This window comes from Rhinoderma darwinii, chromosome 7, assembly GCF_050947455.1.
Source record: "Rhinoderma darwinii isolate aRhiDar2 chromosome 7, aRhiDar2.hap1, whole genome shotgun sequence".
Classification (NCBI taxonomy): Eukaryota; Metazoa; Chordata; class Amphibia; order Anura; family Rhinodermatidae; genus Rhinoderma; species Rhinoderma darwinii.
The window spans coordinates 109,919,834-109,936,169 of NC_134693.1; the positions used below are offsets into that span (position 1 = coordinate 109,919,834).

The 16,336-nt window shown below is 42.0% G+C and overlaps 1 protein-coding gene across 1 annotated transcript in view; it reads right to left on the reverse strand.

Moving 5' to 3' along the window:
- CFAP92 (cilia and flagella associated protein 92 (putative)) overlaps window positions 1-16,336 on the reverse strand; it is a 181,420-nt gene that overhangs the window by 132,133 nt on the left and 32,951 nt on the right. Inside the window, exon 5 of the mRNA XM_075833826.1 lies at window positions 3,832-3,945. Coding sequence (XP_075689941.1) covers window positions 3,832-3,945 — 114 coding nt within the window. The remainder of the gene's footprint in view (window positions 1-3,831; window positions 3,946-16,336) is intronic.

Consider the following 16,336-nt stretch of genomic DNA (forward strand, 5'->3'; position numbering starts at 1 on the left):
CAAACAATACACACGAAGGAAAAAAAAAGCCTTCTTTTATCCTCAATAAGGGAATCTACTACATTTGGTATAAATGATCAGTGAAAAGCTATAGAGACCCCTTTAGATTTAGATATTGAGTTAGGACAATAATACCAAGATTAATAAAACCAGGATGAACAGGAGGGGATATAATCCGGATTTAAATATATCTCCTATAAGAAAGCTATAGATACCTTCTTCTTATGGAGAGAATAAGATATTTTCTTTCTTTGGGGATTAGTTTTACATATTAATTAATAACAGCACAATACCACGTTATGCATCCTGCTGGACATCTTACTGGACACATTCCATATTGCTGAGAAATTATTGGTAATTGTACACGTTGATAAATGATAAGTGTAGGGATGCACGATGCATCGAAACTTCGATAATGGTTCGATACCGTTATTTCATGGATTTCGATACAGCTCAGTATCGTAACACATGAATGTATGAGAGCGGGGCTGCGGCTGTGTAATACATGTGTGATGCAGTCATTGCCGCGCTCCTGAGACCTGACAAGTGCGCGCTGTCAGGATGATGCGATGCGGCCAGCGCTGCACTAATGAGCGCTGGCACTGAAAACAGAACATGGCGGGCGCACTGCAAAACACCCCCATGTTCTGTCCTCCATTCCTGAACCGCCGCACATTAGTGCAGCACCGGCCGCATCACCTCATGCTGACCGCGCATACACTTCCTGTCAGGAGCGGGGCAATGGCTGTATTACACAGCCTCAGCACCGCTGGCGGAGATCAGAGAAACCGGTCATCTCCACCCTTATTCCCGTGAATGCTGCGATCACAGCGGACTGCAGCATTCAGGGGAAAATGAGAAGGGGGATGCCCCTTGGATCGTGTCACAGGGAATTCCGGTGACGCGATTGAGGGCCATACCATATATGGGCAGACAGCCCAGGGTCCATTGAAGGACCCCAGGGCTGTCCTACCATATTTCCTGTTAGGGCATACTTAGGTACGTCCTAACAACTGCCTGTGTACAATCAGTGCACAGGCTAAAGTACTGTAATATAGATATATGCCAGTACATTAAAGTTTAAAAAATAAAGTAAAAACATAAAAGTAATGTTAAATTTAAAAAAAATACACATATACCTTTTTTTACAATAAACATTAAAATAAGTCTCAATACATAAAATACACACACATTCGGTATTGGCACGGCCGTAATAACCTGTACAACAATTTCTTTGCATCGTTTATGTGTACGGTGTAAAAAAATTAAAATAAAAACAGCTTTCTATCAATTATTGTGGGGACGAGGTGTGATGATGAATTAAACCTCCACGTGCCTCACATTAATAGTAATTAACCCCATCATGTACCTTACTTATTAACCCATTATGACTGAGAAACATGATGGGGTTAATTACTATTAATGCGAGGCACATGGAGGTTTAATTCATCATCACACCACGCGCCTCACATCAGAAAATGGAAGAACTTTTTTTTTTTATTACTTTTGGCAAAGTATCTAATTGGTATCGAAATCGCAATACTAAACGAAGTATCGGTATCGAAGTCCAAATTCCGGTATCGTGACATCCCTGGATAAGTGAACATGTTACAGATTAGCACACTAGATATTTTACTACACTTAGTCCTTTCACTACAAATATATGTAATAAGGATAGCAAGAAGAATCTATGCATTAATTGAATATTCCATTTTATTTAAATGGGCTTTCTGCTTTCTGACAAATGATGACCTATCCACCAGATAGGTCATCAGTATATGATCAGTGCGTGTCCGACACCTGGACCCTGCATCGATCCGCCACTCCGGCTGTCTCCGGGCACTGAATGTTTTGAACGATATGAAGTAGTTGGAGCCGGAAGCACATGGCTCCAACCACTGCATAGCGGCCGATCGGCAGAACTGCAGCTCAGCTCCTATTCACTTGAATAGGAGCAGAGATGCAGTACGGCAGCTCGGCCACTATTCTTCGACCGGGGTCATCTGCTTCCGGCGATATCGTCCGATGCCCGGAGGCAGCCGGAGTGGCAAATCGGCTCGGGGCGCGAGTGTCGGACACGCACCGATCATATACTGATGACCTATCCGATGGATAGGTCATCAGTTATCAGAAGGTGGAAAACCCCTTTAAGTTTCCAAACTTCCACTGGATTATTTAAAAAGCGGTTATCCAGTTTAGAAAACCCTGAACAACATAACCGGTTTACAGATAATGAACTGATCGCAGGCAATCGGCTGTTATCACCTGGGTAGGCAGCTGGAAAATCCTAATTTCCTTGGGGGAGATAAAGTATTAGATTGTGCCTATTGAAATAAATCTGATATCCGTTTAATGAATGGACAGATAGGGTCTTTAAAAGGGAGAGACACTCTATGGTCTGGTTAATAGAGGGGGACCCAGGCAGAGAAATTCCTTCTTATTTTATCATGTGCCCCAATAGGGTTTATGGATAAGGGTGTCTAGACTAGACAACCCCTTTCCTCAGTTACAAAAACAATCAGCTCCTATAGCTCCCATCGGCTTCCTGTGAAATTGACACGTGTGTGTGTGTGTGTGTGTGTGTGTGTGTGTGTGTGTGTGTGTGTGTGTGTGTGTTTTTCTGTCTGAGGCAGGGAATTTAGATTGTGAGCCCTTTGGGGACAAGGACTGAGTAATGGCCATCCCTGCAGAATATGTTGGTGTTAGATCAGCAACAGTAAATAAATAATGAAGAGTATAATCCCTATAGTATATACGTAGACACTACCATATAAAGACTGAAATAACACAATAGCACACCATAGGTACCATACAACAAACTTTTATTATATTTTAATCAGATATTTAAGAGCAATGGCCATCAAGACCTAAAATAACACACACATTTAAAACCACATTGTGGTGGTGGGAGGGACTACAATACACAGAACAGCATATCACACCAATAATATAACAAGGAAGTACTAGCGTTGTAAATATATCTCATAGATAGTCACTTGCTATACAAATAAACATAGATTCTAGAGACAAAAAGTATACACTCAGTATAATACTGGATATCAGTGCTGTCTCCAAGAAAAAAAACATTCAAAACATAGATCCTTCCAAGGTTGAATACCAACCACTGTACTGAATACTGAGTCCCAAATCACACCAGACCACCACCACAGAACCCCGACGCATGTTTAGCCGTCAGCTTTTTCAAGGGGTACCCCTTGATTAAAATATAATAAAAGTTTGTTGTATGGTACCTATGGTGTGCTATTGTGTTATTTCAGTCTTTATATGGTAGTGTCTACGTATATACTATGGAGATTATGATTATGCTTTGATATACGCAGATCATTATATGTATTCTTTTGGCCTGGTTTGGTATAGGTATTGAAATAATGAAGAGTGTAATAAAGTAGCAAGAACCCCAAGACATCGGTGTTGCAGGATCAAGGTAAGTTAGATACTGGTTTTGTAGGTGGAAGATGGGGCCATGTCTTCAAATTTTCAGATTCACTTTGCGAAACATTAGCATTAACCTTGAACAAAGGAATTTACAATGGATTTGCAAATCCATAGTCTCTGTTTCTAAGGCAATTTTCATGCGATGTGAGACTATGCAAAGCAGGCATAAGAGGGTCAAACAGGTCAAAGGCTGATTTGGTCATGGCTCAAAATTGGAACACACGGTGGCCTAGCTGACAAAGCAGGCTAGAATAAAAGGGTCTTGTTAGTTCGGCTATTCTAATAAAAATCACTAAACAAAAAAATATACTCAATCTGACCTCAATCAGATGGTTAGAAGCAGTTAGATACATATAACAGAAAGCGTACACTTACCCCGAGTATTGTAGCCTTCCTGATAAACCATACTCCCATTTTTCTCAAGAATAAAACTTTGTCGGGGAAGACTGTCTTCAAAGAGTTTTCTCTGATTCAATATCAATTGCTTTACTGCAGCCAATGACATAAAAACGGGATGACAAAAAAATTAAAATACATGAGGCCAAAATACAGACAATATGCCCTATAAAAAAAAGTAAGGACACTAACATTAATGCTCTTTTTGTAAATGTTAAGGATAATGTCAAATATGCAGCATAGATTTTGTCACAGACATTACAGGCCCCGCTTATAGGAGTATCAGATGGACATAGATCTGGAAGCTCAGTGGTTGTACCAAATAAGTCATTTGTAAGGAACCTTATTTTATGGGTGTGAACACTTTAGAACATGAAGTCACATTTGCAAAAATGGCTGCCACAGTAAAGCAGAAAAATGCCAAAGTAAAAGAAATATAATTAGGAAATTGCCTATTTTCTAACTTCTAATTTACAAATATATGTCCATTTTTAGGTGGCAATTCTCTTGTGCGGAGCAAATGTGATCTCATTTTATAGCTTTTTAAAATATAACAAAAATATAAAATATAACTAACAGTCGCTATCTCACTCTATATGCAGAAAGTACAGAATTTGCAAAAAACAAGGCAATGTATCATGTAATAGGATGGACTGTCAAAGGCTACATCTTTTTGAATTTAGCAATCCAAGTATATGATCAAGTATTAAGCATAGGAAACAATGGCAGCCTAGTGCAGGACGTAAAGTAAATCTCTTCAATTTCTTAGATGCATTAACAACACTAAGGCTATGTTCACACTGAGTATTTTGGGGGAGGAATATCTGCCTCAAAATTCCGTTTGGAACTTTGAGGCAGATATTCCTCTCCCTGCACGCCGATTTTCGCGGCGATTATCGCGCCGTTTTTCGCCCGCGGCCATTGAGCGCCGCGGGCATAAAACAGCGAGAAATACCCTTTCTCCTGCCTCCCATTGAAGTCAATGGGAGGTCAGAGGCGGAAGCGCCCGAAGATAGGGCATGTTGCTTCTTTTTTCCGCGAGGCAGTTTTACTGCTCGCGGGAAAAAGACGCCGACGCCTCCCATTGAAATCAATGGGAGGCGTTCTCGGGCCGTTTTTGCAGAGTTTTGCGACGCGGTTTCCGCGTCAAAAAACTCGGCAAAATACCCCGTGTGAACATAGCCTTAGCGAACAAACACTTAGAACTAAAGAATCTAATGCATGCCCCAGTTTATAGAGGTTAGCCTCAGTGAAATATTACCTTTAACCCCTTAGTGACCAGCCTATTTTAGGCCTTAACGAACACGCTAGTTTTTCCGTCGTCGCAGTCAGAGCTAAAAAAAAATTATTTTTGCATCGATATCGCTGTATAATTTTTTTATTTTATTTTATATTAAACTTTTTTACTTTTTTTTTTAGTCCCACCAGGGGACTTTACTATGCGATCATTTGATCGCTTTTATAATACACTGCAATACTTCTGTATTGCAGTGTATTATTGCCTGTCAGTGCAAAACTGAGAGGAATCTGTTAGGCCATGCCCCTTGCATGGCCCAACAGGAATTCACTAGAGGCAGACCAGGGGGCCTTTGTTAGGCCCCCGGCTGCCATAGAAACCATCTGCCATAGAAACCATAGGCACCCTGCAATTGCATCGCAGGTGTGCCGATGGGGTGAGAGAGGGAGCCCCCTCACTCTAAAACCACTCCGATGCGGCGATCGCTATTGACCCCTGCATCTGAGGGGTTAAACGGGCGGGATCGATGCCGCCCGCTCCAGCAGGTCTGCTCCCTTCTCTCAGCTACCTGCGGTAGCTGAGAGCAGGGAGATTTAACTGCTCCGGGCGGCTCAGATTTATTCTGATCCAGATCCGTAAAAAGCCACATGTATCGGAATAAAGCCTATTAGTGGGCACCGTGAAAAGGCGTATTGGCGGTCACTAACTGGTTAATATATCCTTTACCACATAGACTTTACTTAACCCCTTAGTGACCAGCCTATTTTAGGCCTTGATGACCAAGCATTTTTTTTTTAGGTTTTTCCATCGTTGCATTCAAAGAGCTATAACTTTTTTATTTTTCCATCTACATAGCTGTATAAGGACTTGTTTTGTATTTTTTAATAGCACCATTTTGGGGTACATATAATTTATTGATTAACTTTTAGTAACTTTTTTGGCGAGAAATAGAAAAAAAAAACAGCAATTTCAAAATTCTTCTATGCGTCTTAAATTTACACCATTGTGGTATAAATAATAACTTTATTCAGCGGGTCGTTAAGATACCAAATTTATATATTTTTTTTATGTTTTACTTTTAAACAGTAAAAACACTTGTTTTTCAAAATAATTCCCGCTGCAGCCACTTTTGTCCTTCCTGACAGAGCCTTAGGCTATGTTCACACGGGGTATTTTGCCGAGTTTTTTGACGCGGAAACCGCGTCGCAAAACTCGGCAGTGACGGCCCGAGAACGCCTCCCATTGATTTCAATGGGAGGCGTCGGCGTCTTTTTCCCGCGAGCAGTAAAACTGCCTCGCGGGAAAAAGAAGCGACATGCCCTATCTTCGGGCGCTTCCGCCTCCGACCTCCCATTGACTTCAATGGGAGGCAGGAGAAAGCGTATATCTCGCTGTTTTATGCCCGCGGCGCTCAATGGCCGCGGGCGAAAAACGGCGCGATAATTGCCGCGAAAATCGGCGTGCAGGGAGAGGAATATCTGCCTCAAAGTTCCAAACGGAATTTTGAGGCAGATATTCCTCCCCCAAAATACTCCGTGTGAACATAGCCTTATTTTTCAAATCTGACATGTTTCACTTTATGTGGTAATAACTTTGGAATGCTTTTACCTATCCAAGCGATTCGGAGACTGTTTTCTAGTGACACATTTGACTTTATGATACTGGCGAAATGTGGTCGATTCATTCATAAATTAATTGTGAAAAAACCCCAACATTTAGTGAGAAATTTAAAAAATTAGCATTTTTATACATTTAAATCTGCTTGGAAGACAGATAGTATTACCACACAAAATAGTTGCTAATTAATATTTCTCATATGTGTACTACATTGGCATCATTTTTTTTTAACATCCTTTTATTTTTCTAGGACATTACAAGGCTTAGAAATTTAGCATAAATTTATCACATTTTCAAGAAAATTTCAAAAGGCTATTTTTACAGGGGCCAGTTCAGTTATGAAATGGCTTTAAGAGGTCCATGCAATACAAAGCCACATAAATCACCCCATTTTAAAAACGGCAACCCTCAAAGTATACAAAACAGCTTTTAAAAAGTTTCTTAACCCTTTAGGCGTTTCACAAGAATTAAAGCAAAGTAGAGGTGAAATTTACTAATTATTATTTTCTTTGCAGAAATTAATTTGTAATCCATTTTTTGCTGTAACACAGAAGGTTTTGCCAGAGAAACGCAACTCCATATTTATTGCCCAGATTCTGCAGTGTTTAGAAATATCCCACATGTGGCCATAGCGTGCTAATGGACTGAAGCACAGGCCTGAGAAGCAAAGAAGCACCTAGGGGATTTTGGGGTCCTTTTTTTATTAGATTATATTTTAGGCACCATGTTAGGTTTGAAGAGGTCCTGTGATGCCAAAACAAAGGAAACACCCCAAAAAAGACCCCATTTTGGAAACTACACCCCACAAGGAATTTATCTAGGGATGTAGTGAGCATTTTGACCCCATAGGTATTTCATAGATTTTATTAGAATTTGGACATGAAAATTAAAAGTAATTCCACAAGGAATAAAGAAGAAAATGCCCCCCAACATTTGTAAATCAACTACTCCGGAGTACATAAATACCCCATATGTGGTCATAAGCCGCTGTTTGAGCACATGGCAGAGCTTAGAAGAAAAGGCGCGCCATTTGGCTTTTGGAGCACAGATTTTGCAGGATTGGTTTCTTGGCACCATGTCGCATTTGTAAAGCCCCGAAGGAGACTACACCCCTTGAGGAATTCATCTAGGGGTGTAGTGAGCATTTTGACCCCACATGTGTTTCATAGTTATTAGAATTGGGCAGTGAAAATAAAAATTAAATTTTTTTTCAATAATACGTAGCATCAGCTCAAAATTGTTAATTTTCTCAACATATAAAGAAAAAAAAAAAACCCGGACATTGGTAAAGCACCTTCTCCAGAGTATGGGAAATACCCCATATGTGGTCATAAATTGCTGTTTGGACACACGGTAGGGCTCAGAAGGGAAGGAGCGCCATTTGGCTTTTGGAGTGCAGATTTAGCTGGATTGGTTTTTGGGCGCTATGTCGCATTTGCAAAGCCCCTGTGTGACCAAAACAGTAAAAACCTCCCAAAAGTGATCTAAATTTGGAAACGACACCCCATAAGGTATTCACCTAGGGGTGTAGTGAGCATGTTAACCCTGCAGTATTTTGTGTTGTTTTGGTATCAGGGAAAAATTAAAAAATTGGATTAAACTGTATAGACAACCACAGGCCAGAGTAGGCATGAATGGTCAGAAATCAGCTTACTTTAACTTAGAAAGGGGAGTGCAGCAGGGTTGTCTTCTGTCCCCTCATTTACTGTAGTAATTGAGGTTTTGGCAATGACGATAAGAACCTCTGAGAATATAGTGGCTTTTTAAATGGGTAATGAGGTCGATAAAATCTCTTTATACGCAGACGAATTTCTTCTGTTTTTAGGGGATGTATCTTCAGTCGACCATGTAATTCGATTATACCAAGAGTTTGGGGAGCGGGCTGGCCTTCAAATCAATTGTCAAAAATCTAGTTTGTTAAGTATCTCTGCTGAGGTTAACCCCAATCAGATTTCCTCCTCGAACTCTGTTGATGTGTTTGAATATTTAGGCGTAAAAACTTCTAGGGACCCCGCTGACTACATTACACTAAATATAATTCATAATAATAATATATATATATATATATATATATATATATATATATATATATATATATATATATATATATATATATATATATATATATATATATATATATATATATTAATAATAATATAATCCATATAATGCATTTTTGAGAGGGAAAGTTAAAGCATGGAATGAGTTACCATTGACTAGAGCTGCAAAAATTGCGCTCATCAAAATGTTTGTTTTTTTTACCTAAAATATTAAACTTTTTCTACAACTGTCCAATTTGGTTACCAAGGTAAAATGTTAAAACTCTAAAAGCTATCTCTAATGACCTAATTTGGAACGGGGAAAAAATCCCATTAAATACTCTGTTCTTACTTAACGAAAGGGGGCTTTGCCCTTCCTGATTGGAGGAAGTACTTTTAAGCTTGTCATTTCCAACAGATACGGGACTGGGAGGGCCTGGGGGCTAATAGATTTTTGTTGAAAACACTAGGGGACAAATGGTCTAATATATTTTAAACTCTAGAAGCCAGGGTTCTGAATTTCCCTGATCTGGGACTTGGGCCTATTTATGATAACCAGCAGCGTGTCTGGGATGCTGTCAAACTCATTGAAAAAATGAATACCTTTATTGAAGTGACAGGGGCGTAGCTGGGACGGACAGTCGGGGCATGTGCCCCGGGCGCAACTGATGTAGGGAATGGAGGGGCGCCGCAGAGCAGCCCTATCAAAACAGCTGATCACTACTAAAGCCACCCGGCATGCAGGGAGCCCATGAGCTGCGATCAGATGTTTTGATAGGGCTGCTCTGCAGCGCCACCCCATTCCTCTCAAACTTTTCCATTCCTGTGGCACCCCCTGCGCCCCTTCTCGTAGCACCGCTCCCCCGCCACCTTCCCGCGCAGCATCCCTGTCTCCCTACTCGCAGCCCCACCTCACGGCACCGACCCACCCCATTTGCAGCACCGACGATGCCCCCAACCCCCGTAACTTCTCCCATTCCTGGCAGGCAGTCAGGGAGGGAGAACACTAAGGGCCTGTTCACATCACCGTTCATTTCCGTTCCGGGGTTCCGTCGGGTGAACTCCGCAACGAAAAGTGAAACTGACAGCACAGCTTCCGTTTCAGTCACCATTGATCTCAACGGTGATGGAAACATCGCTAATGCTTTCCGTTCGTCAGCATTCCATGGTGACTGAAACGGAAGCTGTGCTGTCAGTTTCACTTTCCGTTGCGGGGTTCACCCGACGGAACCCTCCGACGGAACCCCGGAACGGAAATGAACGGTGATGTGAACAGGCCCTAAGTGATAAAACACGCACACTTTTTTTTCTTAAATAAATATATTTCTTTATCTATCTATCTATCTATCTATCTATCTATCTATCTATCTATCTATAAGACACACCTGACTATAAATGAAGAAAGGAAGATGATCACAGCACCGGTAAGAATATTTAATAAAATATAATAGGCACTGACAATGCTGCCCCCCCCCCCCTTCCCCCCCCCCCCGTAACTTCTCCCAGGCTGTCAGGGAGGGAGAACATTAAGTGATAAAACACACACACACTTTTTTTTCTTAAATAAGTTTATTTCTTTATCTGTCTATCTCTCTATCTCATAGCTGTCTATCCATCTATCTCATATCTATCTATCGTATTTTTCGGACTATAAGACGCACCTGACTATAAACGAAGAAAGGAAGATGATCACAGCACCGGAGAGAATATTTGAGGTGATATAATGGGTGTAAGCCTTTACAGGAACCTGATCCAAAGTTCCACAAATTGAGAACCATTTTCAAGGAACAAGGCAGCACATCCAAAAATAGGAATTGTATTTACCCACAAATGCGACGTTTCAGTCCAGCAGGACCTTTCTCAAGCATGCTTGAGTGAAACGTCGCATTTGTGGGTAAATAAAATTCATACTTTTGAATTTGCTGCCTTGTTCCTTGAAAATTGTTGGCACCTGACTATAAGATGCACCCTGGTTTTAAACAACAAAAAATTGGAAAAATTAATTTTTACACTACTTTTACAAAGCAAAATCTATTTGTTAAAAGAAAGAATTTGTTCTGTTTCACCACATACTGAGAGCCATTTTTTGGTACATACGATTTTTTTTTAGCACTTTTTATTTCATTATTTTTCCTTTTTTTTTTTTACATTGTGCGTGCGGGAAAAGGTGTTTTTTGTTTTTTTTTAAACTTTTAATATTTTTTTTTTAAATCCTGAAAATGTATCTAATTTTTTATTTTTTATTTTACACAATTTATTAGTTTATTAGGGGACTTAAACCAGCGATAATTAGATCGCTGGTACAATACACAATACAAGCTGAGCTATACTGTTTTTGTAACTCCCATAGTAGTGAATGGCAGTTACAGAAGCAGCGTACCATGCTACGCTGTTTCCGTAACTCGACCATGTACGCGGTTTTCGGAGCTACCGAGTTCCGGAAACAGCGTAGCTTGCAGTGCTACGCTGTTTCCGTAACTCCCATTCACTTCTATGGGAGTTCAGGAAACAGCGTAGCTCAGCGAGCAATCGCCTGTTTCAGTAACTCCCGACCACCTAACCAGGAAGTGTCCGGGAGACAGCGGAGGCGGGGTCAGATAGAACGGGGCTTAGGGGGCCCCGTTCTAGACATAGGTGCGGGTCCCAGAGGTGGGACCCACATCTATCTGACATTTATGACATATCCTGTGGATATGTCAAAAATGTCCTTCATAGGAAAACCCTATCAATGCCGCGGTCGCTATTGACCGCTGCATTTAACTAGTCAAATGGCCAGGAACAGCGCCATCGCTGTTTCTGGCCGTTAGAGCAGCTTGTCAGTGTATGGAGCGGGCTCATCCCCTCCCTGCTCCATGATGTGCCGGCACATCATGGGTCGGGAAGGGGTTAAGTAAGAAGTAAGATGCTCATGTAACCAACTTGGAAGAGTTGTTTAAATTTAATGTATCCCCGGAGGTACCCCCCACAATGGTTTGGTGTGCTCATAAGGCCTATATGAGAGGTCACTTCCTTAGTTTAGCAGCTAGGGACAAAAAGATTAGGGAAGCTAAAAGAATTCAACTATTAGAAGACATTATCCGACTCACGCAGGTGAATAAAGTGACATTTGATACAGGTAGGGCCCGCGAGATTGGTCATCTCCATACACAATTGCACCAACTTGACTTATACAAATACGATAAAGCTTTGAGGCGACTGAAAGTCAAATATTACAGACATAGTAATAGAGCGGGAGCTCTTTTAGCGCAACAATTAAAACGTCAGGACCTTAAAGCTAGAATTCCCTTCCTTTACAACCAGCAAAATGAAACTTTATTTAATCCACAGGATATTGCAAACTCTATCGCACAATACTACTCCTCTCTCTATAATTTAAAACAAGACCCAGCTGTTCCCCAACCTTCCCCGTCGGGCATAGCAGGATTTTTGGACTCTGTCACTCTTCCGTGTGTCACGCCAGCCCAGTTGGAGGCCTTATCCCAGCCTTTCCAACTGACAGAAATTGGAGATGCTATAAGTTCCCTGAAGTCCCAAAAATCTCCAGGTCCTGATGGGCTTACTAATGATTATTTTAAAAAATTTCGCACTATTCTAGGCCCCCAACTTTTATCTTTATTCACGCATATTCATACAACGGGCCAAATGCCTCCAGAAATGCTCCGAGCTACAGTTATAACGCTACCTAAACCGGGTAAACCTGCTGATAGACCGCAGAACTTCCGACCCATTAGCTTACTTAATACAGACTTAAAACTGTACTCCAAAATCCTAGCCACGAGATTGGCTTTGATACTTCCTCAATTGATACATCAAGATCAGGTTGGATTTATTAAGCAGAGATCTTCGGTAGATGGGACAAGAAGGTTTATAGACCTCATTGATTGGGTAGGGAGGAGCCGGACGCCTTCTCTGCTTCTATCTTTGGATGCGGAGAAGGCGTTTGATCGGGTGCACTGGGGTTACCTGGATGCTGTTCTTACCAAATTTGGCATCGTGGGGAAGGCTCGAGAAATCATTATGGCCTTATACACTCATCCTTCTGCTACGGTGCTGGCCTCGGGGTATCAATCTTCCCCATTTCTCATCACTAATGGCACACGTGAGGGGTGTCCGCTTTCCCCATTAATTTTCACTCTGGTGATGGAGCCATTGGCGGAGGTCATAAGATCAACCACAGAAATTAGAGGGGTAAAAGTTGGGCGAACTGAACACAAAATAGGTCTATTTGCCGATGATGTTCTTATGATTCTGACTGATCTCTGCACCTCCCTTCCGCACATTCTGACTATCCTGAACACATTTAGTGCTATTTCTTATTACAAACTAAATGAAAATAAGTCACAAATTATGAAAATGGGCTTATCAGATCCTGTAGTTCAGAACTTGCAATCTTTGTACTCCTTTCAATGGTCGACTCGAGGGCTGACCTATTTAGGGATTAAACTTGCTTTCCCAGCCTCTCAGCTGTATGCTTTAAACTATCCCCCGTTACTGGGCCAGATATCCAAAGAACTAGATGAACACCTTAAATTTGAGGTTTCATGGGTAGGGCGTATTGCAGCACTTAAAATGCTGATTTTGCCTAAAATTCTGTACCTGTTTAGGAATTTGCCTATCTGGATCCCTGCCTCATATTTACATAAACTCCAAAATTTACTGGTGAAGTATGTATGGAAAAAACAAAGGGCCAAAGTCGCGGCTCAGGTTCTTTATTTACCTGTTGCTCAAGGCGGTCTAGGCTTCCCTCATATTGCAGCGTACTATCATGCCTGCATTTTGGATCAGGTTAGACAGTGGTTGCACCCTACACAGTCGTTGCATTGGGTTCTCATAGAAAGAGCACGGGAAAATGTTAACTCCCTGGATTCATACTTCTGGGCTATGGCACTTAAACAGTCCATTCCCACCCCAACTATGTTAACCACCAGGGCTGCTATATCTTCATGGAAAATGATGGTGGTTAAACGAGGTCTGTTTCCACTAAGGTTAGCGGATTTACCCATTAAGAATCTCTCATACCTGTTACCTGACATGAACTTGTCTATGTGGGAATCGGGAGGAATTGAGAATGTTGGAGACGTGTGGAGTGAAGGTCTTCTTCTTACCTTTGCGGAGCTATCCACTAAGTTTCATCTGCCAATTACAGAATTTTACAAATATGTCAGAGTCCGTGATTTTTTGTTGGGAATGAGTAATACTTCATCTCCCCCTAAATCTCCTTACGAAATATACTTCCACCAGACGGCTAAAATGGCAAAAGGGGTGTCCAAAGCATATCAGGCTATCTTGGAAAAGTTGAACAACTCTAACCTTTTATTCGTTGATAAATGGGAAACGGATCTTTCGTTGCCTAAGGGTAGTGTAGACAGGGAAACCACTTTCTCCCTGGCCTCCCAGCTATCCAACTCCACTCACCATTTAGAAGCCTCTAGGAAAGTCCTATACAGGTGGTACTTGACACCTCACCGCCTATCTCTTATCTACCCTAACTCCTCTAATATGTGATGGAGATGCTGTAAGGAAGTTGGTACTCTTAAACATATTTTTTGGTTTTGTTCAACTCTTAGGACATTTTGGAAGAAAATAGATAAATTATTAACCAATGTCCTACAATTTCCACTAGAATGTACCCTGGAGTTGGCCTTACTTAATGTGGGATTAGGCGATTTTCATTCACATGATAAGACCGTAATCTTCCATGTGTTGTGCTCCGCAAGAATACTAATTGCTAGGTATTGGAAGAAGACCTCCACTCCTACGTTGAATGAGGTGATCCAAAGTGTTAATCTAAATTGTATCATGGAACGTACGATCCATCAGCAGAGAACCCTAGTAACTCAGTGTCTCCATTGGGATAAATGGACCGATTCTCGCTATTTTGTTGACTCTCTCCACACATAAGACATTTCTCCTTACCAATGTATGATTCTGTGAGTAAGGTTTAGTTTTGTTTTTAGTTCTGTTTTTATTTCATTTTGTTTGGTTTGGTTTGTAATGTTGTCTCAATTTTTTTTATCAAAAACTTAGTAAAACAAGTATATTACTAAGGGAGTACATATGTTTTTAGTCTTTTATAACCCATTGACTGTTCATAATACAACTTTATATGGGCCTAAGCTTTACAATTCTGTATGCTCTGAACATCTTTGACTTTTATAAAGTATGGTCTTCATGTATGATTGTAAGTGGGGGATGTCCCGCTATACACTTGTAAATTATAATATATGTACACCAGTTGTTTTTTCTCAATAAAAATCTTATGTTTCAAAAAAAAAAAAAAAGCTGATCGCTGCTGGTAGACGCCCTGTATCCTGGGCAGCTCCAGGGCGCCAATGTGCTGCGATTTTCTGTTTTGATACGGGTGCTCTGCGGCCGTCCCATCCTCTCAAGGCTCCCTGCTGCATCGGGCCCCGCGTCGCCCAAAACTTTACATTTAAGGGCCAGGCGGCACGGGCCCCCTCATGCCCGGTGGGGGAGCACCGGTACTAGAGACTGCCACATTCAATTGTATCTGCGTCCTCAGGACACAGATACAATTGAATACTATGGCGGAGCAGCTTCCTGCTCTGTTATCACTAGGGTACAGGGCATATTAGCCCTGCAGCCTATAAGATGCCAAGACTGAGTCCCAGCACACGCCGGCGTGATTACGTCACTGGAACATGCCGGCCTACGCAATGGTCTCGGAGCAGGTAACGAGGCAAGGCAAGTAATTTTTTTAAATTTCTTTCTACAGGGGGGGGCTGTGTGGCACAGTCTGCAAGGGAGAGCTGTGTGGCACCGTCTGCAAGGGAGGGCTGTGTGACACCGTCTGCAAGGGAGGGCTGTGTGGCACCGTCTGCAAGGGAGGGCTGTGTGGCACCGTCTGCAAGGGAGGGCTGTGTGGCACCGTCTGCAAGGGAGGGCTGTGTGGCACCGTCTGCAAGGGAGGGCTGTGTGGCACCGTCTGCAAGGGAGGGCTGTGTGGCACCGTCTGCAAGGGAGGGCTGTGTGGCACCGTCTGCAAGGGAGGGCTGTGTGGCACCGTCTGCAAGGGAGGGCTGTGTGGCACCGTCTGCAAGGGAGGGCTGTGTGGCACCATCTGCAAGGGGGGCTGTGTGGCACCATCTGCAAGGGGGGCTGTTTGGCGCCGTCTACAGGGGGGCTGTGTGACTATCTACAAGGGGGGGCTGTTTGTGGCGCTATCTACAAGGGGGGCTGTCTGTGGCGCTATCTACAGGGAGCTGTGTGTGACCTCTTTATTATATTTTCTTTTAATTTATTGTTATGGTAACTCCCTTATATAACTCTATTACTAGTAAAATGTAGAAATGGTTTTATGCTCGAGTTACATATAAAAAAAAAGTGCAGAAAAAAATTACATCTCACTGATTGGTAGAGAAAGCAAACATGTCGAGGGGGAAGGAAATGTCGGGAAAGAAGTTGGGTGGGGGGGGCGCCAATATTAATCTTTGCAACTGGTGCTGGAGAACCTAGCCACGCCTATGGGGCAATAGGAATATTGGTGAGTTTGACGGCCTCCTGGACTCTGTTTTGGAAAAAGCACCACATCACAAGGATATCACATTTATTTATTAGTGCGCAACTAAAA